Raw genomic sequence first — 12,060 nt, 5'->3', positions numbered from 1 at the left:
GCCATGACTATCAGCAGATTCCTAATATATCTGCTCCTAGATAACATTTGTAACATTTCAGTACCAACTTGGTACCGATGTTGGTACATTTGACAGCCCTAGTCCATAGACCGCTGCTCTCTGGGTTTGTTGTAAGATCATGCATTTAGGAATGATTCTGAAATGTTCAAAAAACATCTCTTTTTTTACAGAAAATGAGGCTGAAGGAGGATGACTCGGAGCACCTGGTCAGGGTGCAGTTTTTTTGGTACGGCACCACCAGCAATAAAGACAAGAGCGGCGCCTACCTGTTCCTGCCCGACAAAGAAGCAACAGTAAAACTATTTTTGATAATCTGTTTTTTTTCCTTCTTTAATTAATCAGATATTCCACATCTTGACCAATACTATTTTTAAGGGGTCATCGGATGCAAAGTTCACTAATGTTGTTTGAACATTAATGTGTGTTGGCAGTGTATGTACAAATCTACCCTATAATGATAAAAATCCATGAAGTGGTTTTAATTAATCTGTAAAAATAATATCCCCTTTTTCAAATCGAGCCATTCTCAGATGCCTGTCGGTGTGGCGTAGCAGAGCTCATTTGCATTTAAAGGAACAGTCCATCAGAATGGGCTGATTTTTGCAGAGCTCATTTTGACAAGGCATTGAGAATTTTTAACCAAAGTATATTATACACTTTTCATTAAGACCCTAAAGAATCATATCGACTTGTGTAAAATGGGCACCCTTTTAATTGATTTTTTCATTCATTTTATTTGGAGATAAAAAACAGGAAATGAAAGTGGATGTGGTTGAAAGCATGTTTAGGTTAGGAAATACTGATTTATATTATATAGTCATTAACTTTGTAAAATAAATAATGACAGGATTTTCATTTTGAGTTACTATTCCAATAATAATAATAATGATAATAATAATAATAATAATAATAATAATGAAAAATAATAATAATTATTATTATTATTTAAATAAAAAATATTATTAATATTAATTATTATTATTGCATTGCACCTTCGCACTCTAATTTCTGTAGTGCTACTGCTGAACAGAGGTGCAGAAAATACTGGTTTACCTTGTCATTTGTATTGTCAAATTGTAAAGTATATAATTACAAGATTTTCATGTAATACAAATAATAAGAACAACTAACATTTTTTGTTATTCAAGGAATATTAACATTAGTAATAATTACTATTATTAAAATAGTAATTATAATACCTAAACTTTATTTGCATTGCACCTTTCTTAAATAAACAAATATAAATAATGCTGCAAGCAGCTATTACTGGGGTTCAAGCACTTTAAGGCATTTAAGCACATATGAAAAAAGACGTTATTTAGAAAGCCTGTAACCACCAAATCAATGATTTAAAAAAGCATTTTTACCATAGAAATGTTATGTTTTTTAATGTTTATGCCTGTTACAGTGCCAGCTGTGGTCCGATCTCCTTAAAAATTTGCATGCTTGTTTAGAATCACCTGTCGCAGTTTTGAGTCTTCGTTTAGGTTTTCTAGGATTTTGAGCTTCTCAAAGGGTAAATTTCAACATTTTTATTGACCTAGAGAGTCCAGAGAATTGTACCGCAGTGTTTTTTCCAGATTGAGGGAAAAACCTAGAACCAGTTCATAAAAGTATGTTTTTTACATCTTATGGATCTTTCAACAAACAAATTGATTGACAGCGGTGGTTGTGTGCGGAAAAACCACGAAATGTACAATTATTTACGATTTATTTTTAACATTTTTTTTTGATAATTATTGATATAATTATTGATATTCTCCAGAGACCTGGTTTGGTTCTGATCGGGCGAACAACCTAGGATTAGTTCGCAAAAGTAGGTTTTCCAACAAATACAAAATACCCGAAAATTTCTGACGACATCAGACAGTCGAGCCTGTCACGAACCGTTTAGAAGTAATGAGCGGTTTCGTACATTTGATCGCTGTAGCGCCCCCATCAGGCCGATTGGAGTGAGCCTTGGTGACGTTGCCGTGTGAGTACTACAATCCCTATATGACCATAGCAAGTTTCAAGTCTGTACGACTTACGGTTTGGTCTGCACAATCAGTTTTACTTGGAGACTGCTGATCCTACGTCATTCTAACAATAACAATAGGGTTTCAGCACTACGTGCTTGAAACTCTAATTTATTTAGCCATTATTGGTGCCACTGCTGAATATCGGTGCAGAAAAAACTGGGTTATATATCGCCCACTCCCTTTAAAAGTGTTTATTTGTGGTTGATTTGTGGAAAACAAATGTATTATTTGTAAAGTTTCATTCAAACTTATAAGATCAAAGTGTGTCATCCAGCTGATTGGAGATATAAATGTAACAGCAGTTTGGTCACTGCTCACAGCTTTATCTGCTATCCCTCCCAACACTGGGAAAGCTCATAAGAGCTAAACTCTCTCTTTCATCAGGACATTAGACAGTTTTGTCATGCAGTGTCTTTGGTAGCTCTGCTCTGAGGGGATTTTATGAGTGTGATTTGATTCCCATTGATTTTCTTTCTCTCTCACACAGATTTACTCTTCCTATCAACCGCCGGTGGTTCGAGTCACTAAAGGGCCGCTGTTTTCTGAAGTCACCACTACCTTCCAGCACATCACACACACTCTCCGACTCTACAACATCCAGGGTAAGAGAGGACAGCAAACACTCAACACCTGCACTTCTCAGTTACGCTTGCAGTCACCGCTGTTTACTGTATGTAAATCAAATATTTACACATGGAATTTGCAAAACGACTTTTTCAAGTTCAAGTAGTTCGTTCAGTATTGTAGGAAGTATTGTATAATTAGTGATGTGACCTCAGAAAACCTCCAGTTGATTGACCCCTGGAATAAAACCCCCAAGAGTTTTCACATCCTTGAAGTGCTGCTAGATGACATCCTTTTCTTTTCCAAAGTGCTCTTTGTTAAGAGCCTTTTATTCACATTACTATAGAAACTTGTTTAGTACAAGGGGATTTTTTTATTGGATTCTGTTCAAAGCTTTTTCCTAGCTCAGATATTGCAATATAAATCTTTGTATTTTAAAGACAAGCTTTTGAATGTTCCTCAAGCTATAATGGATCTTTTGAACCGTGTACTCGTCAGTTCTAAAAAAGGCAGTGCATTACACTACTCAGTTACAAGGAAGTTTGATACTAGACAAAAGACCGTCCAACAAAAGTTTAATGGTGTGCTAAAAGTGGGATGATTTTGTGAAAGAATGAAATGCGTTCAGAAAGATTTCATGGCTTTCTTATCAAGAGCACCAGGGGGTTCAACGGTCTGTTTGTGACCTCTTCTGGGTTGGTGAGATAATGTACATGAGTGATTTTGAAAGAGCAGAGCAGTCACATGAGCCGTCGCCTCATGGCCTTAGGGACCTTTACCCCAGTGATGTTTGTTTTTGTCCAAAAAAGAAAAGTATGTGGTGAAACCTCTCTTGGGAGTTCAAACTGGAGTTTAGTATGCAAAACTTAGAGGGACCTTTATCTTGCACACAAAATAGTCGCCTCTGTCATTATGCACTCACCTCGTCTCATTCTAAAAAAACGTAACAAAAGGAGAAATTTTAAAGCATGTACTGGTCCCAAATGGCAACTGAAGCTTTCAAGCATCAAAAATGACACAGAAAAGATCAGAAAATTATCAGAAAGGCTGTGCATTCGACTTGTTCACTATATTTGAAGCGTTCACACAATACATGTATTTAATCTGTTATTCACTGATAATCTCCCCCTCCTGTGGACTGTTAACTGTTGCAACCAGATTATTAAATTTAAATTGAGGACTTCAGTTTGATATATGAATAAATCATTCAGACTGTTTTCGTTAACAGTTGGCTGATTTATATAATAGATCTAAACAAGAGTTGTATAGGGCCCTATGAAATCCATTGTATGTTTTCCCAAATTTCATTTAATTTCTTTCCAAATTCCATATTTTTTCCGCTTTAATTTTTCTGGATTGATGGTTCAATTAATATGTACAATACAATACGTACAATTTTACATAAATTTGTCAAAAGTTAAACAAAAATGACATGTTTAGGGCTCTATGAAATGTTTTATTTTTTCCCCACCATATGTTTTATTGTTATCAAATTCTGTGTTTTAGCATGTCTAATTATTTGAATGCATAAAACCAATTTCATTTATTTTTTTATTCTTACAATAGACTTTTACTTTTACAATGTTTCCCCCCCTCAGATATTCTGTTTTGTGTATTTTCATTTTTCTGGTTATCAAATGAAGGCATAAAACATTCATTTTTAAAGGGGGTTTACTATTGAAACATGGAAGAGATATTGTGTGATTATTCCTTAAAAATAATAAAAAAGTTTTAATAAGTTTAGTATTAGTAGTACTGTATGTACTGTACGTTCTATTGAACAACAGCCGAGGAAGAAGGGTCTTTTCTAGCGAAAGGATCAGTCTTTTTTTCGTAAAAATAAACTTTTTTATACTTTTTAAGCACAAAAGCTCATGTAGCGCAGGCTCTGGGATGCACGTTCACAACACTACGTATGAATTGAATGAATTGAATCACGCCGAAAGGTCATGCGGCACGTAGGCGGAACTACAGACCCAGTGTTTACAAAGCGAAGTGCAAGTAATACAAACACTGTTTACAAACAGAAAGGTACAACGATGTCGGTTGATTATGAAGTTGTAGGAGAAAATAAGATGGCGTTTTTTGACATACTCTACCTTTTTGAGCCAGAGTACACTGACGATGAACTTAGACGTGATTCCTAGTAGTTTTGGGAAGTTCGGATCATTTTACTGACTCTGACCTTTGAGTCTCGTTCACCAAAATGAACGAAACTTTTTTTCGAGTCATTTCATTCATTTTAGCAAAATCAGCATCATGTGACATCCCCATAAGATGAACGAACGACTCGAAAAACCTGAAGACTCGAAACAGGTGAACTAATTCCAGTACAGAACCTAATAGGATGTTGCGCATGACGAATCACTCCCCGAGATGACTTATTCTCAAAATGAACGAATCGTTCAAGAACGACCCATCACTAATTCATAGCATCGTGGACACGCTTCCCAGAGCCTGTGCTACACAAGCTTTTGTGCTTAAAAAGTATAAAAAAAAATATTTTTCGAAAAAAATGACAGATCGTTTTTTTTAGATATAACCCTTCTTCCTTGGCTGGGAAAATCGGGGGACCAATGAAGTCCATTATATGGAGAAAAATCCTGAAATGCTTTCCTCAAAAACCATAATTTCTTTATGACTGAAGACAGAAAGACATGAACATCTTGGATGACAAGGGGGTGAGTAAATTATTTGTAAATTGTTGTTCTGGAAGTGGACTTATCCTTTAATTCATCCAAAGTTTGACCAATTCCATGACATTCCGTGTTATACAGTAAATTTGAATTCTGCGATTCCTTCCACATTTTTTGCATTGCTGAGTTTTATAGGTTCGAAAATTATGATTGTGTAATGCAGTTTTTTGTCGTTTTATGTTAAACTTGACAGACTCAGTCTTTATTCACTTTGTTAGGTTTGGGGTTGGTAAGATTGGTACGTTTCTGAAAGTTCTAAAAGTCTTTTATAATCACCAAGACTGTATTTATTTGAAAAATAAATAAATAAATAAAGTAAAATCAGTGATCCTCTTCAAAATAATGGTTCTAAAAGGGGGCTTTCACAGCAGTGCCATAGAAGAACCATTTTGGGTTCCATAGAAGTGAACAGTAGGGCTGCCCTCGACAGTCGACTAGTAGTTGTTCATTTTAAGCATTAGTCGACTAATCGTGCGTTTATTAATTAATACGCCTGTATGCATGTTTCATATGGATTACACAGTCTAAGACTGTTTGCTTTCCATTTCAAAGTAGACATTGTGCACAAAGTAAACACAGAGTTTAAGTTAATTTTTTTGTTTTGACACGCTTAAGTTCAGAAACCAACGGCAGAAAACGTGTCCTGTTTGCTTTCTTTATTTTACAAAAGCATGAGATTTGTTGTTGTGAGTGCACACAAATCTGTCACACAAATCTGCCTCCATTTGTCATGCAGTAAGCGTGCTACTATTCAGCCTCCACACTCCACACAGACACTTGAATAGCACACATTTTTTTAGATTATCATTAAATTGGACTGCCATGTAAAGCTGCTAATACTTACATATTTTACATTACAAGCCATATTTGAGGTTGATGAATGATAGGCGAGCATTTGGATGTCCTGCCCGATGTACTACATAGACCAGCCGTTAACGATTTGTCCATCACGGACTGCGTGACTTTGCCACTTCCTGTGGATTTCTTTTTCCCGTGACTAATAAAATTTTGGTCGACCAAACATCTTCTTGTCGAGTAACGATTAGTTGACTATTAGGGGGCAGCCCTAGTGAACAGTTCTTAAAAGAACCTTATTTCTTGTTATTTTGAAAAACATTTTAATAATTAGAAGAACCTTATCCACTATAAAGATCCCTTCGTGCATTGGTAAGGTTTTGTGGATGTTAAAGATCCTTCATAGAAATGCAGATGCCAGTACAGAACCTTTATTTTTAAAGATCTACTGAAGTGTTGACGTCATTTCAAGTGAAACAGGAAGACAAGGCGAGACATATCAAGCTTTTTTTTAAACGGCTAATAGCATTTCGTTTATATCACAGCTTGGGCCAGAGCCGCTGAGCTTGATAAAGCCACATTTGACATCTTATGACGGCCACAGTCTAATAGATTACCCCTTTAGATTCAATATGAAACTGTCACTAAAGCGAAACAGTGATTATAACGATGCTGAGGATGTGTAGTTTGAAAATTGTGTCATTTATGTTAGTACATGGCACTTAGGGCTGGTTATCATTCAAAATTTTTCGATGTCGATACCGATACCTTGACTTCGATACTGGTTCCTGAACGATGCCAATTTTATGAAATCAATTTTAACAAAATTACATTATCTCAAAATAATTTTTTCAGCTTATTGACGTTTATACCGATTCAAAGACTCCTGAGCCACTGCACAAAGGAACAAAATATATCCAACACAATAAATCAGTGAAAATAATTTTAATAAAGCTCAACAAAAACTTCAGTTTACGCATCTGTTAGGCTACATTTACACTAGTGCATGTTCGTTTTAAAATGCATACCTCAGACCAGGGGTGTCGCTAGGGCTAATCATTCGGGGCTCGAGCCCCGAAAGATTTTTCTCTAGCCCCGAATGTTTTTACCAGTTGGTATCACCCTATGATTTCTGAGGAATTTCACAGAATTTGTCAAAGTTTGAATGAATTAATCAAAAAGCGGTCATTACACTTCAATCGAATCGCGATGAGGAGTAGTATCTGTAAATATTCACCCTCCAGAACTGCTTTGAGAGTACTTCGTGAGCATTTCACTGTTTCATTTGAGTAAAACCAGGGTCATATACTCACAGAAATTTAAAGGTATTCATAGCAACCCATCAAAATAAAAGTTCAGTTTAGCTTGTAGACATTGTGCCAGAAATATGTTACTATCTTGCAGTAGAATGGACGTACCTACAGTACTACTACTACTACTACTGTTGAAAAATGAATAAAACTTTGTTACACAATATTTCTTCTGTCTTTTAAATTTTAATAGTACATCCCCTTTATTTGCCAAAAATTTAATGTAATTTTCATTAATTAAAAGATAAATTAATATTTTATGCCTTTATTTGATAACCAGAAAAATGTAAATACACAACACAGAATTTCATAAGACTGTTGTAGAAATAAATCAAAGTTGTTTTATGCATTCAAATAAATAGACATGCCAAAACTAATTTGGTAACAATTTCAAAGGGCCCTAAACATAACTTTTGAAAAATTGACGTTAAATCGTATAAGTTCCTAGAAACGCCCCCTGCCTCAGACACAATCATAATTTCTGTTCATTTTCCACTAATTTACTGACAAGCACTAGCACCTTCCAGCACTGTCTGCCGGTATGAATAACGTGTATATAACGTGTATAACGTGTATAATGCCTACTCTCTTCTGCAGTCGCTGTTCTGACTCAGAGGACATAACATATTTCAACAACATTACATGGCCAAAAGACACATTCGACAGCAAACGGAAGTTATTACAAACACTCGCTTGTGGTTTAAAATGAGTTTTGAGTAAAAGCGGAATATAAATCTTATTTATGTCTTATGTAGCCTCATGCTACAGTGTTTGTGAATGATCACGTAACACACACTTTCAGTTGTGTAGTATGGACAGATATCTTTTCTGAAATGCCAGTATGGATGAGGATTGTTTTATTTTTTTTTTAAACAAAAACGCACCAGTGTAAACATAGCTTTACATCTAAGGGGGTTGTAATGCTTTCACGCTACAGCCTCACGTGTGAGCCACGTCTCTCAGTGCAACCGGTGTAAACTAGCAGGTGTGTTTGACTTTGTCACGGCTCTGTGCAGGACCAAGAGAGCTATAGAGAGCAGACGGCTTCGTATGCTTTCGGATCACTCTCGCGGAGATTGGCGCGCAAGCCGCGCTCAAAGTTCAAATGAGTTGAACTTTTGCCGCTGTGCTCTGAAGGGCTGTGTATTCCACGTTTAGTGTGAAAGCCGCCGATCTGCGCGGCGCCGCTTCTAGTCCAACACACCTAATGCTGCAGGCTTATTGGCACACTGACGTTGACGAGATTAACCCCTTAGGTGTTGAAGTTTGGTACCGAACGACAAGAGGTTTTTCGATACTCTATGGTATCAATGCATTTCGGTCGATGCCCAGAAAGTATCGACCTCAATACCCAGCCCTAATGGCACTGGTGTTATCTCTTCTACTCATTAGTGCTGTTTGTATAACTGTTTCTCCTCCTAATCGCATTCATAGTGCTTTAAAATATAGAATTCTGTGTAGAATTCAAATGGGTCCGATGCGTTTTGTGGTCTAGCGCTCCATGCTGTCGTGTCTCTGGACCGGAACAGACTGTGCGTGATGTGGCAGTTTGCGTGACACAACGCGAAACCAGATTCTCCAGAGTCCAGAGTCATTCCCTGTCAAAAAACAGCATTTAATCGACTGTCACTGAACTTTGATCAATGTGTCTACTTTAAATGAAAGTATTTGTAATTTCTTAAAAAAAAAAAAAAAAAAATCTGCCCTCAAAGTTTTGAACAGTAGCATAAATAATGACAGAATTTCATTTTTGAGAGAACTGTTCCTTCAGGAGGTTGCATTGTTATTTTAATTTCTGTGTGGTTGCTAGCGTGTTCTGGGTGATTATGTTGTCACTCAAGTCAAAAGAGCCCTAGTGTCCATGATATTCTAGTCTCTAGAGATGTTTCAGGTCCTTCTTTAGTGTAAATCTAGATTTTTTTACTCCAAGTAATATCAAGCCACACAGTTTGAGGTATCATTTATGACTGTAGGACAAACAAAATTCAATATGTATGCTTAGGTGTTTGTTCAAATCAGCAGTAAGTATGAGCAATAGGATCAGTGATGGTTGCTCACTAAAAGTGTCAGGTAACCGTCTCACTATAAGCTAATGAGGACACACTCATGTTGAAAATTTTCCATGCCATCATACTCGATAAAAACAACCTTGTTTTTGTGGTTGTGCTGCTATATCGAGCACCTTTAAGGGGTTTTATTTTAATTAAAGGAAACAGAACATATTTGTTTCTAGCGCTGTTTTACTCCCAAAGGCTCAATTAGTCCAATGCAAAATGTACATTTAGCATGAAGGAATGTTCACTTATTTTCACGGTACTCGGAAAATCTAATTGCTCAAATTCAGCTTAAGCCAGGAACAGGCAAACAAGTTATTAAAGTTAAAAAAAGAAAGCAGTCATATGCTGCTGGCAAATGTTCAATTTGCGATATTTTGGCCGTTTGTGTGTGATTATGTGCCAAACAGTAAATGAGATGATGTTTTGTGCATTATCAGCCTTACGATACTTATCGGTTTATAAGGGAATGGTCTTTAGTAAATCAGTATACAAACAGTCACTTCACAGAATTCCTTTAAAATAAGTTTTCCACAGAAACAATATATGGGTTTAAAACAACATATTGAATATTCCTTTCAGTGCTCAGATATGGTTGATGCTGTGAGTGTTGACACAGAAATTGTAGTATGGAAGTGAAGGAAACAGATGTCCAGTCCTCCTTCTGTTGCCTGTGCTCATTTGGCAATTTTGACCCCTCTCTTTCTTTCTCTCTTTCTCATAGGTGTGGAGGGTCAGTCTGTTGAGATCTGTAACACTGTAGATATAAGAGGTGAAATCAACCGTGAAATTGCAATGAGGATAAGCTCAGATCTGAACAGCAAGGATCGATTCTTTACTGACCTCAATGGCTACCAGGTAGGACATCAGTATATTCTTTCTATTCTCTCCCTGACACTCAAATACGCAATTAAGTTTACACTGTTTATATGCAAGTGTGCATTATAAAGGCAAGGCAGTATATGGTGCTGGAGTTGGCGGTCAGTTGGGGCTTGGCAGGGGGATCTGTGGATCGCTCACTGAACCAGCCCATATGTGAACTGACTTTACATTAAGACAGAATATGTTACTAAATCTGTTCACAGATTTCAGCCTCTTCATTCCATCAAAACATGGTTTTAATGTTATGGTCAGAAGGTTTAAAGAAAATTTGAGCAGTCAGTCTAATAAAATAATGATAATTAATAATTTAAGTATTTAATAATTTAGTATTTGGCGAGTATGAAATACTGAATAATTTATTTTAGTTTGATAATATGTCATTTAAATATTTAATTTTAAATTTGAATAAAGTTTTTTAGTTCCTTTTTAAGAAAAGAAAGCAAACTAATATGTGACCCTGGACCACAAAACCAGTCTTAAGTCGCTGGGGTATGTTTGTAGCAATAGCCAAAAATACATTGTATGGGTCAAAATTGTAGATTTTTTTTTTTTTTTCTGCCAGAAATCATTAGGATATTAAAGATCATATTCCATGAAGATGTTTTGTAAAATTCCTACTGTAAATATATCAAAACTTAATTTTTGATTAGTAATATGCATTATTAAGAACTTCATTTGGGCAACTTTAAAGGCGATTTTCTCAATATTTTTATTTTTTTGCACACTCAGATTCCATATATTGAATTAGTTGTATCTCGGCCAAATATTGTTCTGTCCCAACAAACCATACATCAATGGAAAGCTTTATATATTCAGCTTTCTGATGATGTATAAATCTCAATTTCGAAAAATTGACCCTTATGACTGGTTTTGTGATCCAGGGTCACGTATGTGTCATTTTATTACACATGTAGTGAAATATACACAACTGCTCAAAAGTTTGGGAACAGTGAGATTATATAAAATAAGGAAATTAATAATTTTACTGAGCAAGGACTCATTAAACTGGTCAAAAAATGACAATAAAGACATTTTAATGTTTGAAAGAGTACTGTTTCATATATATTTATTTATTTTGTTTGGTGCTCACACATAGTGTGACCCATTAAATATAACTATAAAAACCAAAATAATTAATAATAGTAATAATAGTATTTTTGCGTTTTACAGTCGTTATTACAGTGCATTACCTAATGTTATTAAATACAGCATGTGATTTTAATAATGCTTTAGTAAATGCTGAAATTAACATTAACTAAGATTAATAAATGCTGTAGAAATATTGTTCGTTCTTAGTTCATGTTAACTAATGTAGTTAACTAATGTTAATGAACGAACCTTATTGTAAAGTGTTACCAGTTAATTAAATAAAATAATGAACAATAGAAATAAAGTGTAATAATACTATATTTTAAAATAAAAAGTGAGCATACGTACAACATACATACAACATACATATATATATGTATGTATGTATGTATGTATGTATATGTATATATATATATATATATATATGTGTGTGGGTGGGTGGGTGGGTGTTTTTTTTATATATATATCATAAAATAATGATTATGTTTTATCCCTCAAAACACATGACAATGAACAGAAGCTGCTATTATGGCCTGGTCACACACATCAAGTGTGTTGGAACCAAATTTTCATCCGTCTCTGAATAAAGATTAAAAAACACATTTAATGATGAGAAGCATGTTGTTGC

At 35.3% G+C, this 12,060-nt stretch overlaps 1 protein-coding gene across 1 annotated transcript in view; it reads left to right on the top strand.

The window, feature by feature from the left end:
* The window catches only part of man2a1 (mannosidase, alpha, class 2A, member 1), a 70,959-nt gene that overhangs the window by 42,956 nt on the left and 15,943 nt on the right, over positions 1–12,060 (top strand). Inside the window, exons 15-17 of the mRNA XM_051109199.1 lie at positions 192–314; positions 2,530–2,644; positions 10,186–10,319. Coding sequence (XP_050965156.1) covers positions 192–314; positions 2,530–2,644; positions 10,186–10,319 — 372 coding nt within the window. The remainder of the gene's footprint in view (positions 1–191; positions 315–2,529; positions 2,645–10,185; positions 10,320–12,060) is intronic.

The sequence above is a fragment of the Labeo rohita genome, chromosome 5 (assembly GCF_022985175.1).
Source record: "Labeo rohita strain BAU-BD-2019 chromosome 5, IGBB_LRoh.1.0, whole genome shotgun sequence".
Classification (NCBI taxonomy): Eukaryota; Metazoa; Chordata; class Actinopteri; order Cypriniformes; family Cyprinidae; genus Labeo; species Labeo rohita.
Note: the sequence above shows the minus strand (reverse complement) of the source record. Positions and strands in the feature narration are given on the sequence as shown.